This window comes from Larimichthys crocea, chromosome XIII (assembly GCF_000972845.2).
Source record: "Larimichthys crocea isolate SSNF chromosome XIII, L_crocea_2.0, whole genome shotgun sequence".
In the NCBI taxonomy this organism is placed as follows: Eukaryota; Metazoa; Chordata; class Actinopteri; family Sciaenidae; genus Larimichthys; species Larimichthys crocea.
Window position 1 is genome coordinate 37,869,096 of NC_040023.1, and position 21,429 is coordinate 37,890,524.

The 21,429-nt window shown below is 41.2% G+C and overlaps 1 protein-coding gene across 1 annotated transcript in view; it reads left to right on the forward strand.

Annotated features, from left to right (window-relative positions):
• Positions 1 to 1,665: 1,665 nt before the first annotated feature.
• taf2 (TAF2 RNA polymerase II, TATA box binding protein (TBP)-associated factor) overlaps positions 1,666 to 21,429 on the forward strand; it is a 25,656-nt gene continuing 5,892 nt past the window's right edge. The window contains exons 1-23 of the mRNA XM_010739116.3: positions 1,666 to 2,206; positions 2,375 to 2,429; positions 2,906 to 3,066; positions 4,233 to 4,351; positions 4,568 to 4,709; positions 5,581 to 5,812; positions 7,180 to 7,364; positions 7,530 to 7,643; positions 9,693 to 9,792; positions 10,377 to 10,462; positions 10,559 to 10,694; positions 10,785 to 10,939; positions 11,277 to 11,391; positions 11,850 to 11,959; positions 12,383 to 12,448; positions 12,670 to 12,796; positions 13,140 to 13,265; positions 15,633 to 15,773; positions 16,036 to 16,146; positions 16,925 to 17,118; positions 18,516 to 18,655; positions 19,060 to 19,129; positions 19,686 to 19,795. Coding sequence (XP_010737418.2) covers positions 2,157 to 2,206; positions 2,375 to 2,429; positions 2,906 to 3,066; positions 4,233 to 4,351; positions 4,568 to 4,709; positions 5,581 to 5,812; positions 7,180 to 7,364; positions 7,530 to 7,643; positions 9,693 to 9,792; positions 10,377 to 10,462; positions 10,559 to 10,694; positions 10,785 to 10,939; positions 11,277 to 11,391; positions 11,850 to 11,959; positions 12,383 to 12,448; positions 12,670 to 12,796; positions 13,140 to 13,265; positions 15,633 to 15,773; positions 16,036 to 16,146; positions 16,925 to 17,118; positions 18,516 to 18,655; positions 19,060 to 19,129; positions 19,686 to 19,795 — 2,845 coding nt within the window. The 5' untranslated portion in view covers positions 1,666 to 2,156. The remainder of the gene's footprint in view (positions 2,207 to 2,374; positions 2,430 to 2,905; positions 3,067 to 4,232; positions 4,352 to 4,567; positions 4,710 to 5,580; positions 5,813 to 7,179; positions 7,365 to 7,529; positions 7,644 to 9,692; positions 9,793 to 10,376; positions 10,463 to 10,558; positions 10,695 to 10,784; positions 10,940 to 11,276; positions 11,392 to 11,849; positions 11,960 to 12,382; positions 12,449 to 12,669; positions 12,797 to 13,139; positions 13,266 to 15,632; positions 15,774 to 16,035; positions 16,147 to 16,924; positions 17,119 to 18,515; positions 18,656 to 19,059; positions 19,130 to 19,685; positions 19,796 to 21,429) is intronic.

A 21,429-nucleotide genomic window follows, 5' to 3' on the forward strand; every position in this document is an offset into this window, starting at 1 on the left:
TGTGCTTAATTTGCCCTTTTACAGATTCAGTGTGACACCTGTTGCAGGTGATTCCATGTGGAGTGCATCAACATGGACTCAGCAACGCTTCATCAGGCAGAGAGTAGTGACTGGAATTGTATTATTTGCAAACAATGAAAAAACAACTTCCACAATATCTACAGTCTATATTCACTTCCTGCTCACACATCCACATTTTACTAGTTACTGATTGTTGTGGGAATGTTTAAAGAAAAACCCTTCAATAAAGAAGACTGGATTCAAAGTATCAAAGTTTATGTTGAATTTATCATTCTTGTACAAGAAGGAGCGTTTAACACAAAAGGGGTTACAGAGAAAAAGGTTCCCTGAATTTCTCTCAAATGATACATGCAAAACGCTTGATACTAAGTCAGTGAGTAGTAAACATAGTCTTAATGATTTTGATTAATTAAAATGAGCATGAAAGCATCAAGTGAAATTTCTCACTACTAAAAGTAAATTTTAGTGTTTTATGAATAGGAATGTGCAGGAATTATCTTGCAAATGTAAAATATTCTGCATACTGTGAAGTCTTGCACATTACCCTGCAAAGAGTAGCACATTCCTGCACAACTTGTGCATCTGTTTTCATCCTGAAGCATATTGTGTATATATTTACATTGTTTATGCTTTTTAATACATGATTTTAAATCTTCCTTACATTTTTTTCTGCACATGCACCTTCAAACATTGTTCTTCTAGCCCAGGGGTGTCCAAACTTGTTTCAAAGAGGGCCAGATTTGACAATGTGAAGATGCCTGGGGGGCAATACTAACTTTAAAAAAATGAAAAAATGACCAAGAAAAGTTAAATACAAAAGCACTGTTCTGTAACAATTTTAGTTCATTGTTACAATTATCTTATATTTTATTTTAAATGGCAGTGTAACCAAATTGAAACCAATCAAGCGTGAACTAATCTAAAAAACAGTCCTTCCTTTCTTTCACATCTGAAGTCAACAAAGAATAAATTGTATTAGTTTAACATATTCTGTTAAACTTGCATGAAGTTGATACAAATCTGAACCTCATGTTCATTCTATACACGACGTATTATGACTAATGTAGTAAAAGTAATGCAAAGTCTGTTAACATTGAAGTTTAAAACAGATCAGTCTTGCTCTTGTCTGGTCCACTTAAAATTTGGTGTCACATCTACAGATATATATAACACCAGCACTTGTGTCCTTAGAGGTTCAAATGCTTCATTATGTCAACCAAAAAAAAGACAACATTTCCAGCCATACAGTGTTTGACAATCCTAGCAGGCCATGAATAATATATTATAAAAATGAAGTTTCAGGCCGCATGAAATCTGACCACGGGCTGTGATTGGCCCCCAAGCCAGACCTTGGACATGCTTGTTGCCAAAGAAGCTTTAAAATTGCTGGTAAAACTCTTTTAGTCCTTTGTCCACATGCGTGTACATCACTCTGCAGGTGAAGAAGTGTATGTTGGCAGTCAGTTTGTACTAAGCACGCTTCCTGCAGAGTGCTCCCCAATGACAGCATTGCACTTCCGGACAAGCAAGCAAGTCCACGCCCCTATATGACGTAGGAAAGATGTTTATTCATATATATTTCATTCATAAAAGTACATAATGAGTATTTATTATATTAGCAATGTTAGCTGTAATATATGACGACGCGAACGTTTCCGTGATTTGTTTTTAATATTTAAAAAAATCTGTTTTTTAATTTTTACGCGCGGCGCGGGAAGTCAAAGGTTACAAACAAAATGGCTGAACAGAGTGGAGCCGTGCTCGCAGAGCTCTGAGCAGCCGGACAGAGAGGATACATTTGGACTTTTTTTACGCGGCAGTCATGATACAGACCTGTTCTTTTCCATACAAGACCGACGTATATTTACGGACACATTCGCCGTGGTTGCAGTGAGGACACTGTGAACAGTCTGCGGCTGCAAAGCAAACATAAAGCTCGTACAGAGCTCATTCAGACCCGCAGTATCACCGCTACATGTGACGGCTCTGTAAGTGTCCCCGTACTCTTCAGAAGACGTCTGCAGGCTGGAGGATGCATGGGGTGGCTGCAGCTTGAGCTGGCAGAGTTAACCACACCAGGAGCCGTGTTTTAGCAAGTCCAAACTCCTGCGAGGAGACAGCAAGAAGAAACGAGGATGAACAGGAAGAAGGATAAAGGATTCGAGAGTCCGCGCCCCTTTAAATTATGAGTATTTTTGATCTGTATACTGTCAAATAATGTTGATTAGTAAAACACAGTTAACTCTAGCTTATAACGTTACTTTAAGCATGTTTAATACATGACTCGGTATGTAAGTCGTTCATATCACATTCATCAGGTTGACGTTGTTGTTCTGTGCTCTTCTGCTTCTACGACCCACCAGGTGGTGTGCATCAACAACATCAACTTCCAGAGGAAGTCTGTCATTGTGAGTACAGCACTTACAGCACAACAAGACATACGCATATAGATATGTGTGTGTATAACTGCTCTCCATCTGCTGTGATTACACAACATGTTTTTATTCTTTATTTGGATCATCATCAATCTCCCGAGGTCCATTTCAGTGCACCCCTTGTAATATAGCTGATATTAGGTGACACAGTTTCTTTTTTTGCCCACCTGTTTTCATATTGCACTCATTCAATAGGAGAAAAAAAAAATTACCGTATTCGAAACATATGACATGTTACATTACACGATTCAGTGTGTTGCAGAATGTTGTTAAATATGTCATCAAGTACACAGTGATGAAACCAGCGCACACACTGGTGTTTTAGGTGAACAAACTGTTTCATGCTGCTCCTTTCAGGCTTCTAACAAATATAATGAAAATCACTCCCGATACATAGAACTGCTGTATTCCGTTTTTGCCAACTCCCTCCTCTCTTTTGCTCCCCTCAGGGCTACGTCGAGCTGACCATCTTCCCTACGGTGGTCAACCTGAACAGGATCAAGCTCAACAGCAAACAGTGCCGCATCTACAGAGTTCGAGTCAATGAACTTGAAGCCCCATTCATTTACAATGATCCCACACTGGAGGTGTGCCACCATGAGTCCAAGCAGTGAGTATCCCAGTGTCCTCATTTTGGATGCACATTTTGAGATCATAGCTTGTAATTTGAGCCATCTGATTGTTATTCAGCAAACAAAATCCTACTGTGTTGCATCAGATGTGCCAAATAAACACTGTGTACTTGCTGTGATTTCTGGTTTATTGTATAGTTGTGTGCAAAGCAGACTACTTCAGCTAAAATGAATTAAAATGAATTAGGTAAGCAATAAGTAATTTTGCTGATTGAGTTTTTTGTTCTTTTGAAATTGCTTTTGAATAACTGTTAAATAACTGTTGATATTAAATCTCTTCATTAGTTTTTGTATTCACCAGGATTTTTACATCAGGCCTGTGCACTATGATAAGAAATCCTTTGAGAAACTATACATCTGTAGGCTGTCAGAGATGAATCTGCTCTATCTTTGTCACGATACCAAAATGAGTAACCACGATACTATACCAGACAAAGTATCACGGTTCCGGGTATTATCGCGATACTGCAGCCTTTTTATTATTATTATTTTAATGAACTGCAATGTTTGTACAAGTTCTAAATACTTATTAATTACTTATAATGTTGTTTGGTGCATGATAAACATAATACTGGTGAAGTAAGAATTAGACTGAAACAAGTTTGAAACAACGAATTTGAGCAAAATTAGTGAAGCCACTGACGACGATGCCGCGGCAGACTCTCCGCTTAAGCCTGGTGCTTCTGCCATGGTGAAGTGTGTTGTCTCGTGTTTGTGACTGGAAGCCGTGCGCGTGTCTGGGCGGGACAGAACTTTACTGGTAGTATAGTAATCCATGGTAGTACTGTCGTTTCTAGTATAGTAGGAACCGTTACGCTTTGGCACTGCAGGGTACCGTGCAACTCTACAACATAGCCATGTGGCAGTTTTATCTGTAAACCTTCAAATACCCAGAAAATGCACTGAATCACAGTTGAGTTAAAGATCTTCTTGTGTTGATTGTGTTGACTATAACTCACTGATAGCTGCTTGAAATAATATTATCGATATGCTGCTTAGCAGATTAGCTTTAAGAAATGTTGAGGCGTTTGGTAACTTCTGTGGCTACAAGTATATTGTCGTAAATATCACTCTTTGTCCACTTTAAGAGGAACTGTATGGTAGTAATATGGTCATTTTGTGTGTTTCACGTGTGTGTACACAGGAGGAACCTCAACTACTTCTCCAGTGCCTACACAGCAGCAGTGAGTGCTGTGGATCCAGATGCAGGACACGGGGAGCTGGTCATTAAAGTTCCCTCTGAACTCTGGAAACAAGGAGATGGTAAGAGACAGCCGCAAAAATGCCAGTGAAAATTAGAAAGACACACACAGGATCATGTGTAATGCAGAGGACATATATACTAACAATATACTTTCTAAAAATCATTATTCCCATGAGATTGATTTCCCTGATAGATATGGTCACATAAAACAGAAAGGTCAGAAATGGGACAGATCGTGACTGACACTGCGATGTATCTCTGTTTTGTCTCTCCAGATTTAAAAGTTTTAAAGGTGTACATTGAATTTTCTTTGGACCAGCCAAAAGGAGGTCTTCACTTTGTTGTTCCTGACATTGAAGGCAGCATGGCGGAGAGAGGAGCTCACGTTTTCTCCTTTGGATACCAGAACTCCACCAGGTCTAGAAACACTGACTAACCCTTATAGTCAAATAATAACACATTCTTCAATTTCACAGTGGCAGTTAGAATTAGGTTTGTGTGAAACAATCAGGAAATAACTTTCATTCTCAGACTCCGATTGGATACATGAAATAAACAAAGTCAGAACACAACAGGTAGAGTATCAGAGTTTAGGTAGTCTCAGTTTCAGAGCTGACTGTGGAGGTTTAACTGATCCAAGCGTCTGATTGGCATCCGCAGCGTGGTGTCCACAGTGTGGCGTCAAGCTGCGCTTTTCCAAAAGTTAAATCTGGTTCAACTCCTCTGTTGCAGGTTGCTGCGTTTGCGTTTTTGGCAGCCACACCTGTGGCCTGCACCACTGCAACCAAAATGGACTACTCCCACTAACATGAATGGAAAAGCCTGCATTTTAGCCACAGTGCAGATCCTGTCTGAATGTGACCTTAGAGTACTAACAACAGCAAGAGTTGGTACTCAGCAATTCTTCTACAGAAATATTCTAATATTTGCTAACCATTATAGTCAGTGCTCATCATAGACATGGCAATAGTCATTTTTACAGTGTTTTCCAAATAAGGTTAAACTCTATTTAGTATAGCACAGCCTCTCCAGTGAGCTAACATGCACCACAGCAGCACAACATCAGTTTGACCTGAATGTCACCTACAAAACGTCCTAGACTTTTAAAGTATTTTCCCTAATTATGTTGAAATATAGCCTCCTTCTCCTGTACTGTGATCGTGTAATATTTTTACAACCTTTTTTACTCTTTTCTTCCTCTAAGCTCAGTATTTTCGCTTAGTTTCTCTCTGGCCTCCTTTCTTCCTGTACTCCATGCACATGCTCATCAGACTGTCTCCTCCCTCAGGTTCTGGTTCCCCTGCGTCGACTCCTACTCAGAGCTCTGTACGTGGAAGCTGGAGTTCACCGTGGACGCTTCCATGGTGGCGGTGTCCTGTGGCGATCTGGTGGAGACCATCTACACTCACGATATGAGGAAGAAGACTTTCCACTACGTCCTCCCCATCCCCACCGCGGCTCCCAATATCTCCCTGGCTGTGGGGCCCTTTGAAATCCTTGTAGATCCCTACATGCATGAGGTGGGTTTAAATAGTGATGCTTGTCTGATTTAATTTACAAATTAAAACATGAACACAGAACTAATTGAAGTATGGTTAATGTTTACACAAAGAGAAAAGAGAGGTCTGTGGATTGCTGGAAGATTACTGAATTCTGTTATATTTTTCTCAGCAAGTTAGTGTTATAATAATAATCTCTGCACCTATCAGCTATCATCAACAACGGCTGTGCCCCTAGAGCCAACATCCAATGTTTTCAGTGACAGATATGTCAGGGTGATGCCGTCTTATGTGGGTCAGCATGTTTGAGGTGTTGCCAGCAACATACCGCACCTCCGTGAAACATCGCCGGCAGAAAGTCTTTGTCCGGTCCACCACTTGCGTGCCATCACCATTATATTGTACTGGGAAGCCAAAGTGCTCAGACGTATTCGTCATATGACTGCGTGCACCGTACCGTGATGGTTCGGGACAAATACCGTTACACCCCCAATAGACACATGTCTACTAATCTCTGTAAATAGATATCTGCACCTGAATAAAAATACATTTGTCTTCAGATGACAGCAAATGTTTTCCAAGATTGCATTTCGGCCAATGCGTGGCATCTTTTTTGCTCTCCATTTTTTGTCCTTTGCCTACATATTCTGCATTTATTTGTTTATAGAAATGAGAGCTGAAATGATTAGTTGATTAACCAAGGGAAAGGAAAGGAGAGATACATTTTGAAAACATTCTCTGGTCCCTGCTTCTCAAATGCGAGGCATGTTAACAGTACTGTTTCAGGCAAGCAGAACAAACATTTTGAAGGGGGCCAATCACAAATGGCCCACTCCATCTGCTCCGTGCAGATTGATGCGGCTGCTCGCAGCGTCTGTCAAAAATAGAACAGCCACGTATTTCCCGCAGAGCGGAGAGGTGCTTTTAAAACGTGCTGCAGCGTTTCTTGTGAGGTCACAAACATTGTCTGGAATGGCTGGACAAGTTTGGACTGCCGTGGCACACTGGAAAGCATAGTATCCATGTTCAGTGGATTTTAGCAGTATAACATGATGAGAATGATCAAAGAGTTCGTCACTACAGTAATTTGCCCATCCTTGTATTTCCTTCTAAGGACCACTAGATGTCCCTAAACACAAGGTGGCAGGATTGTAGTTCAAATTTGCTACAAAGGGTCCTTCGAAATGCTAAAAAAGCACTAATAACAGTAGTCACCTCTAGCACACCATTTCATTTGATGAGTTTAGTGAGGTGAGAGGTGGTGTAATGTGTAAGTAATGGTAGCACATGCATTAAAGACATACAAAGGGACAATTTGGTGTTCTACTCTAGTAAACTTCTGCAGAATTTACAGCTGTAACATTGTGCTTTGTCGTGTCTTGCCTCAGGTGACCCATTTCTGCCTGCCACAGCTGCTGCCGCTGCTCAAACACTCCATGTCTTACCTGCATGAGATTTTTGAGTTTTATGAGGAGATCCTGACGTGCCGCTACCCTTACGCCTGTTTCAAGACTGTGTTTGTGGACGAGGCCTATGTACAAGTGTCCACCTATGCTTCCATGAGTATCTTCAGGTAAGCATGAGGTCGAATCCTGCCTGTGTTTTCAGGATAGGATTGGTACATTTGAGAACTTGCAGTATGTCTTTTTTGAGGACACCAGTTTGCCATTTTTGCAGATTGTATTCGAGTCATACTTTAATATTCTTTCCGTTTCAACTCGTTGCCTCTGTTTTTCAGCACTAACCTGCTCCACAGTGCTATGATCATAGACCAGACCCCGCAGACACGCCGCTGTCTGGCCCAGGCCTTGGCTCAGCAATTCTTTGGCTGTTTCATCTCCAGGATGTCATGGTGAGACTCTCAACACAGAGAGGCTGTCAACTCTGAGACAGGAAATCTAAGCCACGTAGGCAGACGTGCTGTTTGGAGCTCATTGTTAGGCTCATTGCCCAGTGGCTAATCACAGTGTCAATCGTGAGACTGTCTATGCACCGTGTTGCTGCATTCTTCCTCTGCTAGGACACAAACCTTCAAATAATCAGAACAGAACTTGGTAAAATCAATAAAACCATTCCAGTGGTGACCAGCAGTCAACCACTGACCACCTGAGATCCCTGAAAAATGATTTATTAGAGTGATTGGCATTTTATTGAAGAGCTCTTGTAAATAAATGCCTGTGGTTACTGGATGGAGTATTTTTAAGGCCACATTTTGACCAACAGGTAGAAATACCTTTGCATTTAGCTATAATCAAACTGCGTGTTGTATGAAGTAGTTCATTCAAAATATAATATAATATAGGTCACTTTGAGTAAATTTAATTCACCAGTGTTGTATGGAATGGAAAAGTACTGTCATTATTGTTCGGAACTATGCTTACATAACACACTAACCACGTTGGAGCCCAGCAGTTCTCTCCATTGCGTTCTGTTCTTGTTTTCAATCTTCTTTTTGTGGTAACATGTATCCCTCAGACCTTTTCATATAAAGCCGGTGATGAGAGATTTACAACAGAACTAAGCTATTTTGTCAGCAGTCGGAGTCAGCACTGGCCTGTATTCCCCAGTGTGATGGATCACTGTGTCGCTGCTTGGCAACTTGGCTGGTGTGGTCGCAGCGTGTCAGAGACTGAGGGAATAATGCCTGTGTTAAAAGGCCCATCAGTAAGACTTTAACGCTTTCAAGAGCTGCTGCATGCGTGTCCTTTTTTACCTCCTCTCCCCTCCCCTCTCCTTGTTGTCGAGCTGGCGGGTGTTGTCTTAGAAGAGACCTCAGGAAATTCAGATCTCTTTGATTTCAGCAAAGCCTGGCACTGCCTGCAAGTAATTAATCAGAGTGGGGGTTAACTGGGGCCTGTAATTGAAAACAGACCCTACTCAGTAGCCTGTCAGACATGTAAAAGCAAAGGCAGAAGAAAAAGAGAAAGTGCTCTTTTACAAAACTATAAAACTGTACTGACAAATTCTGAAGTTGGTTAATGAGTGTCAGAAAAACAAGACCTTGGATTACAGCTTTACTTTTCTTCGTGTGTCCGGCTAACTGAGCGAGAACCTGCTTTTCTTCGTAATGAATGTCTGCTGACATGAAGACAGACTTGACCTATACTACCTGAAGTCCTGAAGTTGTCTAGTTTGCTCTATTTTAGTGTATTTTGCAATTTTCTAAACCTGAACTTTAGTGTTCTTAGATCTGAGAGGGTGAGATCATGAAAGAAAGCACCTAGAGTTTAACAGGTCTTCATTTCACAATGATGATATGACCCACAGGGCATTGTGGCAAAGAGAGGATTAAATCTTTGTCGGAAAATATTTTTCCATAATGGCACTTTATAGCAGATACACGCATGAAATCATCTTAACTGCATAAGCCAGACTGGATTCACTTCAGCGTCAAGCAGTGAAACCACCAAGGTTGAATCAGCGTATTGTGTCTCTGTTTTTACAAGCTAATAAATCCCGGCTGATAGATTTATGAGAGATGTGTTTTCCATGCTAAGTTTCTTTCTAGATGTACAGTGGGAGCCTTCAATGCTTTCAAATGGATTTCCACTTTCAAAGAGCACAAAACAGTGCAAGCAGCTGGGATTAAAAGGGTCTAACTCTCAGTTTTAAGAAGCTCACTCTCATAAGTACCTTTAAGTCTACACTACACTACAATGAGCCGTGCTATTTATTCTGGCCCGACTGCTAAATGGCTGCACACTTCTTCGGTTGCCATAAATCACTAAGACTAAAAACAGGCCCTAGAAAGCGTGAATGAAGTCTGGAGTTAAACAGCAGTTCATTTGCTGCTTTTCATTCAGAATCCAAAGGTTTGACATGGACAAGAAACAAATGAATGCGGCCCTGGTGAACTAATTGTGTTTGGCTGCAGTGACATTATATGTTGTTCCTTCCTAAGGGCTGATGAGTGGGTGCTGAAGGGAATCTCAGGCTACATCTACGGCCTCTACCTAAAGAAGACGTTTGGAGTCAATGAGTACCGGCACTGGATCAAAGAGGTAACACAATGTTTTCCAAATAGAAATTGCTTGGTGGAGGTGGTGATAACAGCCCAACGCCTGCAACAAATTATTTTTGTTTTCCCCCCAACATTGCAAAGCTTCATGTAATCAATCAGTCATAAACTTAATCTATCCGGTTGTTGTTTTAAACAGCCGCTTCACTCTTGTGATCTTAGGACATCATAGGATATTATTATGCTCTTTATTTCAGGCAACGGGTGGGGCGAGGGGGTGGTGCTCCACTATAAAATGCTGCAGGAAACCCTGCACTTCAGAAAATTCCCATCTGCAAGTTTTTTCCCCAGGAAAACCTCCCTTTAATGGGGGAAAGCTGTGAGCTAGTCCACAGTGATTGGAGCAGTCTGATCAGAGCTGGAACAGTTTATTGACAGAAAAATATGCAGCTTGATAGTCGATTGTTGTTTAATTTTTCCGTGATAATAATTGATAGTCGATTAAAGAACATAATTATCATCTGCAGCCCTACAAATGATATACCTGAATACTGTGCATATAAAACTGAATATAAATGATGACATTTTCCATAATTATGAATGGTCCTGTTATTTTCTCGTTTCCAGGAGTTGGACAAGATTGTGGACTATGAACTAAAGATGGGAGGAGTTCTGCTGCACCCGACCTTCAGTGGAGGCAAAGAGAAGGACAAGTAATAGTTTGAATCCCTCCCTTCAGTTGAAGCGTACACAACAAGTTTCTGGATCATAATTGTGTGACTCACTCACCTCAACATTTTTCTCTCCAGTCCAACTCCCCACCTCCACTTCTCCATCAGACACCCTCACACGCTGTCCTGGGAGTACTACAGGATGTTCCAGTGTAAGGCCCACCTGGTGATGCGGCTCATAGAGAACAGGATCAGCATGGAGTTCATGCTGCAGGTTAACCAGCATTTCCTTCTCCATCTTCTGCTTCTGTAATTGTCCAAACTGGTTCGAGTTGACTTCACGTGAATTCTCTGTGCTCTGTAGGTTTTCAACAAGCTCCTGAGCCTGGCCAGCACAGCCTCGTCCCAGAAGTACCAGAGTCAGATGTGGAGTCAGATGCTTCTGTCCACTCACGCCTTCCTCAAATCCATCTCCAACGTCTCTGGCAAAGACATAGGTCCCCTCATCAAACAATGGGTGTATCCATTTATCTCTGATGGATTCTCTGGTTGCATTAAAGAGGTTAAATGCTTACTCATGTCAGACATGAAGTCATCTTTCAAAATAAAAGCTCTTGGCAGTTTTTCTGCAGCCTTGTGGCTCAACTCCACTTCAGCTTATGTCATAAGAAATGGAAACTGTATGAATTAAAACCAAAAGCAGGAAAATTTCCGATAACAAAACCACTATAGAGCAGTAATTTGCTGTCCACCACCTTTAGCTGAGACCTTCTCTCTCAATAAATTGTGCCCCCCCTCCCCACAAACTGTTATTGGTTATCTGTATCTGTTTTTAGTCTTAACCTTTCATACTCAGAGACCAGAGTTCTGTGGTGAAATTCTTTGGCAGTTTTGCCTTCAACAGGAAGAGGAACGTGCTGGAACTGGAGATCCGTCAGGACTACACATCATCTGGAACTCAGAAATATGTGGTGAGCCTTGATGTGGAATGAGCATGCTGTCTGTCTTGAGCAGATGAAAGTCCATTCGCAGTGCAGCGGATTACAGCTGTGCTCAGGTTTGAATGAGGGTTTCTGATTTAGAATCAGGAATACAGCAGGCCACACTGTTTGTCAGTGAATACATTTGAAACACTTTGTTTGATATATTTGCAGCACAGAGCAGGCTGACAAACTATTTTAATTCTTTCCTGTAATATGTTGAGTAAAACATTATTCAACAGATTTTAAATCTGGAACCGACATTACTGTTCTTCCTGAAACAGTCCTGTCATGTTTAAACAGTCATTGGTCGTTATTGTTTAATTTTTTAAAACCAAAACGGTATGACTTAAACAGATAAAGATTGATAATTACTGAGTGGTGTCTGTGAGGGGTTGGACGTTACATTGACTTTTTTTTAAAACATGACTCTGTCGGTTTCCCTGCAGGGTCCAATTAAGGTGACTGTGCAGGAGTTGGATGGATCCTTCAATCACACGCTGCAGATAGAGGAGAACAGCCTCAAACACGACATCCCCTGTCACTCCAAGAGCAGACGGTACGTACTGTAGCAGAACACAGAAGTTTGTATTTTGCACGCTTATTATTGTATTATGTTTTACTCTATTATGACGTAATATACTATTATTCCTGTTCCTATGGAGACACTTAATCACTGGAGCATAGCTCTGTTTGTCTCATTGACTGTCTTTACTGGAATAGTTAATGATTCTGTTGCTTCCTCTAACTGACTGCCAGAGATTGACTTAAAGAAACAACCTCCCCTCACAGCAAAAAGGTTCTGGTTCTGAACCCACCATCCAGCTGAGGAGTTTTTGGCTCTGTGTCCACCCTGTGATGAACTTGCCTTGTCCAGGGTGTACCCTGCCTCTTGCCCAGTGGCAGCTGGGATCAGCCCTGATAATTATAAGTAGTTATGGAAAATGAATGAATGAATTGTTCTGTTGGTTTCTCTCCCCAGAAACAAGAAAAAGAAGATCCCTCTGATGAATGGAGAGGAAGTTGACATGGATTTATCAGCCATGGAGTAAGACATCACTGCTGCCACTGTTGGACATATTCTACAAGAACGTAGTTATTGTCCTATCACGAAATGAATACATAGTAAATTATGTGAATGTTGTTTGCTGGTGTTAAACCTGAATTACACAGCTCATATCAGCCACACCTTGTTATAAAATGTGTGAAAGCAATGCGATCGATTGGCTTCTCTCTCCCTCAATGTGTGGTCTCCTGCTCCGTCTGCAGTGCCGACTCTCCTCTCCTCTGGATCCGGATTGACCCAGACATGTCCATTCTGAGGAAGGTGGAGTTCGAGCAGGCTGACTTCATGTGGCAGTACCAGCTGCGCTATGAGCGGGATGTAGTTGCACAGGTGGCCTCCACCCTAGCATTTAATTTTGAACATTTTCAGATGAACTCTGATTCTAATTTTTCATGCTGTATATTTTGCTTTCAGGTTGTTGCATGGGATCTTTTAGAAACAATAAACTGTAATGAAGCCGAAGCTTCTTTAGACTTTTAATTGGTCGCAAATATTGAAAGCTAAACGTGGATTCTGTTCTGGATCTGAATATGATAAATGTTCTTGAACTGCATGGCTAGCTTTTAGCTTGTCAAATCAGTACTAAGTAAGTATAACGTACTGATACAATGAAGAAGTAGTAAAGTATAAGTATCTCAGTCGTTCATACTTACTGACCTTATCTCTGTGTTAGGAGGAGGCCATCTCAGCTTTGGAGAAGTTTCCGACTCCTGCCTCCAGGCTGGCTCTGACAGACATCCTGGAGCAAGAACAGTGTTTCTACAAAGTTCGTATGCAGGCCTGCTTCTGTTTGGCCAAGGTATGTACATGTGTGTGTGCAAGTGTACTATAATAGTTGAACAAAACAAAGAGCCATGTTTGACAGTGGGTAGAAGTGCATTCTACTCCCGTTCCGCTGTCTACATGTTGACATTTTCAAAATCCCGTAATCGCAGACATTTTGTCAGAGTGAGAGAATGATGTCACGTGTCAGAGAGCTCAGTGAACCCATGACTAATAATCACTCATCATGAATCCTTCTTCCATACGAATGCTCACCAACGTTTGGAACATTTTACTGTCCAGCTTGTAACTTGCACGAGAAGTTCTGAGATATATGTAGGGAGACTGTGGAGAGATTAATCGACAATTGAAAGGATTTTGAAGTTGACCCTGAAGTGAACAGGAAGCCAGTGTAGGGGTGTCATAATACAGGCAATGTGGTCTCTTTTCTCGGACCTTGTTAGCAATCCAGCTGCATCATTTTGAATAAGTTGCAAATGGGAAATGGTAGCCTGAGAAATGTAGAGCGAGTTCCAGTAATCCAGTCTGGAGGATATCCGTGCATGAATGATTCTTTCCAGATCAGCAGGTGACGGGAAGTGCCTGCAATGTTTGAGATGGTTCTGGGTTGGAAGAAGCAGGGCCTGTCTGAACAGAATTGATCTGTCTGTTAAAACTTAGGTTGCTGGCACTTGTAAGATGATCTCAGTCTTGTCCTCATTTAACTCAAGGAAACTATGAGCCAAGCAGTCTTTGATATCTTGAAGACAGTTTTGTAATGGAGTTAGATCAGCCCGATATTTGTGCTGCACAGTGTGTGAGACTTCTAGCCGTGACTTCATCCACAGTTTTTTTTTTTCTCTCTCTTTTTCTTTTTCTTTTTTTTTTGTGCACCCCGGCATCGTATGTGTCAGCGCTCCCAAAAATGTGGTTTAGGTGGCCTGTGAAGTGGTTCACTTCAGCGGTCTTGATAAGTTTGGTTTCATTTGCTCTGGACTTAATTAACTTCCCAATGCCAGTACAGAAAAGTAACCTACAGTTATGTAAGAAAGAGTGTTTCTGTTTTAACACAGAAATACTGAAACTATCATGATTCTGCTCTGTTAGTTTGAATTCCTCTTCCTCTCCAACTTATGATACTACTAATGGTCGAAATTGACATGTTTTATTAAATCTTTAGCGCAAAGGGCTATAGCATGAGAACAACATATAACTTCCCAGCCAGCAAGGCCACCCACCAGTTTAACCCTGACTGCACTTAGGCTCAGTTGACTGAATAATCCTATTCTGTGGCTACAGGAAATTCTCGATTCTCTGGATTTGGTCTATTCAAACTTTAACCTTAGTGGATTTCCGCCATTCAGCTTCCACCTGAACCAATATTTTCACAACATGATAAACTGAGTGGAGGTCGAGATGGCAGCACTTTGCTTTTTTCATTAAGTTGCTGTGTTTGGCAACAGAACCCCCAACAGACTCTGTCGTAATGGCCTTTGGTGTATACTCCACATACACATATACCCACACAGGCATTGACATGCAAGTTCATACACAGAGACATGCGCGCACACACACACACACACACACACACACACACACACACACACACACACACACACACACACACACACACACACACTTACACCGACCACAAAGTGAAATATGGCTGACAGGAACCCTCAGATGGACTTGGCTGCATTCTTATTGGTCGGGATGGCATTGACTTTCTTGTTATTGGTAGAGAATGTGGGAAGGAAGAAGGAACAGCCTGGGGCTGAATGATTTTTTATTTTTTTTTGTGGGGGGTATAAAAACTGACTAATGCATGCACGTTATAAGACTCTGGCACACAAAATGCAGATGTGTTCGTGAATGCGTGCACACACACACATACAGGAACGTTCCGGTGTGCGTGCCCCCCTTTATTTACCTTCCCAAATGACAACATCCTGTGTAAGTGACCCTTGGCCCCATATTACCACATTAACATAAATTCCCCAATATCCTGTTGGAACCCAAACACCACTGGAGCCGCTGGTCTTCATACCTGTGGAAACCTCATGTGTACGTTTGCCTTTGACTTTGTTGTTCACTTCTCACCACAAAAAGTCAGAGCGGACAGAAAGGGCATTGTTATACAAGTTCCAACATTCCTCACTTGTCATTAGTGTACTACGCGGTATTTCTCATTTAGCTACCAGAGCTTGCAAGAGTGCAGCTTGAATCAATGTGCACATTCCACATGCTTTGCAGACATCTTGAGTGTTTCATTTAACTGTTATTTGACTGTGCTGACAGGAGGATGGAGGATGGTTGATCAATGCTTTCCTCCACATGTGGCAACTTGAAGGGAACTGAACTTAAGTCATTGTTTTAAAGTAGGACTGCGCTCTTCTCCTCGCAGATAGCCAATGCCATGGTGAGCACCTGGCAGGGCCCACCCGCTATGAAGTCCCTGTTCACCCGAATGTTCTGCTGCAAGAGCTGCCCCAACATCGTCAAGACCAACAACTTCATCAACTTCCAGAGTTACTTCCTACAAAAGGTGGCGGGCACACACACACTTTACTTTTGCGTTAAGCTCATCACACGTGCATCTGTTTCTCAGTACCACACTTATGTTTTTAGATTTGTAAACAGTGTTGCAGTAATGTATTTTATCCAGAGAGTCCTGACAGGTTTATTTTCAGCTGTAAAATGTCCCACTATGGGTCCTTGTTGATGTTAAAAAACAAATCTGGAATGTTCTGTTGTTTTCACAGTTTAAAATATTGGTATTACTGTTTTATCTTTTTGCTCTTTGTCAGACGATGCCCGTTGCTATGGCGTTACTCAGAGATGTCCAGAACCTCTGTCCAAAAGATGTCCTCAACTTCATCCTCGACCTCATCAAGTACAATGACAACCGGAAAAACAAAGTAAAGACACACACACACTAACTCTATCCATCCATTCATCCGGGGTCAGGTCATAGTGGCAGCAGGTTTAGCAGTGTGCTCCAGACGATCCTGAGGTGTGTTCCCAGGCTAAATGGGCTATGTAGTCTTTCCAGCGGGTTCTGGGTCTGCCCCGGGGTCTCCTCCCAGATGGAGCCTTTTGACCCAAAGGAGCAGCAGCTCTACTCCGAGCTTCGGATGTTCGAGCTCCTTACATTATCTCTAAGGCTGAGCCTGGCCACCCGATGAAGGAAGCTCATTTTCGGCTGCTCCGATCTCATTCTTTTTCTCACTACCCAAAGCTCATGAGCACTGGTCAGGGTTGGAACGTAGATGGACTGGTAAATCTAGAGCTTTGCCTTCAGGCTCAGCTCCTTCTTCCCCACAATGGTCCAGTAGAGTGTCTGCAGTACTGTGGACGCTGCATCAACTTGCGGGTCCATCTCATGCTCCATTTTCCCATTACTTCTGAACTAGACCCCAAAATACTACTCGTTCCCAATCCAGACATGAAACACGCCAACTCTTACCGTCTTTATCAGTTATGATCATGGCCAACACCTGGGAAATGCACTGCATTTGTTATTTTCAGGTTGTCATCATGAAAATGATGGTTACAAAACGTATTTTGGCTTCGTAAAAAACAAAAATATTTATATCATTTTGTTATTTTACAGATGCCAACAATAAATCTTTATAAATATTTAATTCCTTTTCCCTTTCTCTCTCCTGTGTCCTCCTCCTCCTCATGTGTCTTCAGTTTTCAGATAACTACTACCGTGCAGAGCTGATTGAAGCACTGACCAACTCTCTGACCCCGGCCATCAGCATCAACAATGAGGTGCGGACTGTGGACAATTTAAACGGCGACGTCCGGCTCATCTTAGAGGAGATCACACGATTCCTCAACATGGAGAAACTGCTGCCGAGCTTCAGAAACACCATCACTGTCAGGTCAGTGAGTGAGCGGAGTGTGTTTGTTTGTGTGTGTGTCTGTTTCGCAGATGTTCTCCTAGAGCATGTGCTTCTCTCTACAGCTCTGCATCTCAGTTTTACACGACAAAGTCATTTAAAATGTTGCTGCGTTGCTTCCTTTTGCTGTACAACAGAACAAACAAAAATCCCATCAAGTTTCCACCTAATTAGACAGTAATCTTTCTCCAACCACAAGCAGCTACTAGTTCTTTTACTCTTACCACAGTAATTGGACAACAAATTGAGGAAACAGTAACATTTAACCATTATGTTGCTCAGGAATATGCTTGAATTCAAATATACTCCTAGTGTTTGATTCTCAACATCCTCTTGTGTTTCATCTACACAGTCACTCATGAATCATCATCATTCATCCTCTGTTGATCCCTTACTCTGGAAATGATTACATTAAATAATCGTGAAGATATACAATCAAAGTTCATATAAACATCTGGTAAAATTAATAAAGTGACAATATACTGTAACTGTTGACATAAAGAAATTTTGTTAACTTTATTTATTGCAATTGCATTTTTAATTTTGCTGTGACCATAAGGGTTTGAGAGAGGAAACGTTTGCTTTGTGTACTTCATTAAAAAGCTGTACAAACACTGTGTTTTGTAAGACACAAGTTTAGCCTTAAAATGTCCAAAAATAAGAATGAAGATTGTTCTTCCATATAACAAATAACACAGTGCTACATCCATTGATATTAGAGTGTAGATTCATTCAGAGAGTTGCGAGAGTAGATATGGAGAGGTTTCTATTCCCTCTGCCAGTAAACATTACGTATGGATTTAAGAAATGATTTCATCTCTGCCATATTTATTTATTCTTATTTTATTTGTATTCGTTTATTATATATGACAGAGCTAATATCAATAAATATCAGTATAAAATACAAAATTTAAAAGAATTAGAAATAATGCTAATTTACAACTGCAGTCCCTATGCAGGTAACAAAAACAAGTGACTGTATACAGAAATAAATATAAAATACACAAATAGAAAGAGACATTATACAAGACACAATCCATTGTGCAACATGTCACGTTAGACGTGATCGCTATCCTGGTTCATCTTAAGCTATTGTTTGACATGCTATCACTGTTTTATTGTTTCTATCAGCCCAGCTTGGCGTTCTCATATTGCTTTCATTTTTAAGGTCGACTCAGTTTTAGTTCCATCTGTCATCTTAGCACATGAAATTCAGGAAGATGAAGCCACAAGCTTTCACTCTTGACTGTTTATATATTTTATCCCAGAGGCAGAGCAAACTGTTTGTTATCGTTTGGACATAGAAAAGACATAATTCATTTTGCACACAACAGGAATATCCCTCATTTTTCTATTCCCCTTCTCTTTCATTTCTCCAGTTGTCTGAGAGCGATCCGTCAGCTTCAGAAGAACGGTCACATTCCCAGCGATGCTTCACTTTTCAAGTCCTACGCCGAGTACGGACACTTTGTAGACGTTCGCGTCGCGGCACTGGAGGCTCTAGTGGACTATACTAGAGGTAGGTCATTAATCACGAGTATGCTAGCTGTTATTATTATTATTATTATTATTATTATTATTAAGCAACACCCAGCCACTGGTTCAGATATGTGGATGATACATGGGTCAAGATCAGGTCTCAGGAGATCCAGGCTTTCACAGAACATAACACAGTTTTGTCCAGTTGACCCAGACTTTTCTGAAAAACCTGGATGACTGAGAAGCTTCACAGACTAAAAGGGACAAGTCTCTGTTTACTGACATGCTGTCAAATCCCTGATTAGGAGAACAGTAACTATAATTAAAAGGTGACACTTGAACGTGTCATCTTGAGGATGGTTTTCTCACTGACATGTTCTTGTATAAAGTTCAAGTTTATTTGTTCTCTCTCATGTGCATGATTTTCTTGTTGTTGTTCCACAGTTGAAAGAAGTTCCGCGGAGCTTCAGTGGCTGCTCAGCATGGTGTACAGTGATCCAGTTCACTATGTCAGGTCAGCTAACAGCCAGCACACGCATTTAACACACATCCATGCTGAACATTACACACAGGCTTTCTCACTGTGACTACACCAATCTCACCACTGATTTTTCCGAAAAATGACTTGACTGAGTCAAAAGTGACTCAAGTGATTTCGCCTCTAATCAGAGAAATTGATTTCAGTGCAAGTAAATGGGGACAAACTCGACAGGCTTTATTTTATGTAAAAATGAATGTGTAACTTCAGCTAAATATCAGATGAGGCAGTTTGAGGCATTTTGTTTCTATCCATCCACTCATTAGAAAAACACTGAAAGCACGGTGAGTGTATTTTTTGTGTACTAAAGAGGCTGTAACTGTGGAAGATGGCACTTGATTTAGTCTGAGAGAGGACAGCAGCAACAAGTAACCAATAACCCTTTAATATCTGTGTTTGCATAAAGCCTGATATCCCACAAATAATCAGAATAAAAATGGCTCAATCAGGAGAGACCGCCCCAAATCAGGTTCAGAGGTTGAGAAGGATTTATTTCTTTTTTCTTTTTTTTTCTTTCTTTTTGTCCAATCAGACATGAGATCCTGGGCATGCTCTGTAAGAATCCACCTTTCACCAAGACAACAGACTCCGCTCTGTGTAATGAAGCTTTGGTCGACCAGCTCTGGAAGCTTATGAACTCAGGTGAGACACACAACAATGAAGAGAAGTTATGCTTGTGCACAGTGTGGCATCAGAAGCAAAGTTCAGTTCCCATCTTCCATTTTTCCTGGAAAAGAACAGCAAAAAGGAAAAGGAAAAGAATAGCACTCAACTCGTTTCTTTGAGAGTCTATTCAGGGGATCCAGCAGTTCTGATTATTGGATTTAAACTGCATCAAATGATGAATGTGTTTTGGCCTGTTGCTCTTTTCTTTTACAGTAGAGTTTTCCCTCTACTCTCACGTTGTAGGGTCCAACCACAAATGAGCTGATCCAACCACAAGTAGTGAAAATACAATGTTCAGTTATTGCATGTGCAGGAACTGTACAGTCACTAACAGCGCATGCAACAGAACCGAGAAAAGTGATTTCATTTAGCAGAAGGAAATAAAATGAATCCATGTGAGTGGATTTAGCCACTACAGACACCTGAATGTGTTTGTATGCAACACTGAAATCAACCATTTCATCCTGTTGTAATGTTTTACTGTCTGTCAGAGCCAGACGCTCCTATTTACCACGGCACAACAGGAGCCAGTCCAGTCTGGTTCCACTGTGGCTTCAGACTTCTGAGGAGATATTTCATAACCTACTGCTGCTGTCTGACTGTTTTTTTAAACACAGAGTGGCTTTAGAAAGGGCCACGACTCCTTCCAGATGTTGTTGTGTTATGGACATCATTTAAAGTCATTTTTAAAAGTTCCCAGCAGCAGTGTTGGCTCCTTCACTGAGACATAGAGGATTGGAACCAGCAGCAGGGCTCCTCTTTAGAGCAGAAGTGAGCCAAAACTGTGAAAACAGTCAGGAAGACTTCAAACTAGTTTACTAAACATACTATTGATGTTCAGGGACCTGTTTGTTCTGTCATCTGTTTACTTTTTAACTTTTTAACATCATATCATATGATAAAAGGAGGATTGCTTCCTTTGTTTCAGATGGACAATGGCAGAGATATTAGTTTCCTCTTCCACATGTCTGGACAGACTTCTATCAGACTGCTAAACCAGTGAGCTGTTGCACAACTCGCTGACACAGTTTGAACACTGTAATCCTCAACAGACAATCCCAACACTTGTTTGGCTCAATCAGCTGCTTTCCAGATTTCTTACTTTGCTGAAATAGCTACAGTTCATTATGTAGTTAGGTATTTTATGCTTGTACAGTATGTGCCTCCCACTGTTACTTTGAAACAAGTGGCTTCCCATTCATTTCTAGCATTATATATAGCATTTTTAAACTATATATATGTATGTATGTATGTATGTATGTATGTATGTATGTATGTATGTATATGTGTGTGTGTGTGTGTGTGTGTGTGTATGTATGTATGTATATATGTGTATATATATATGTATATATATATGTATGTATATATGTATGTGTGTGTGTTCATGCTGACTGAGGTTAAGCCTATATCTTTAGGGTCTGTCTCTATGTATTAAATAAAGTGGCGTCTTTGTGTGCTCCCCTTAAACAGCCCTATCAATCTGGCCCACTTATGGACTCCATAAATTACAAACCAATCATGATGCCTCACTAATGCTCCAGCTGGAGCGACGGTGCACGAGAGGCAGGAAGCAAAGGGGTTGAAGAAGGAGGAAAGGAAAGGAAAGGAAA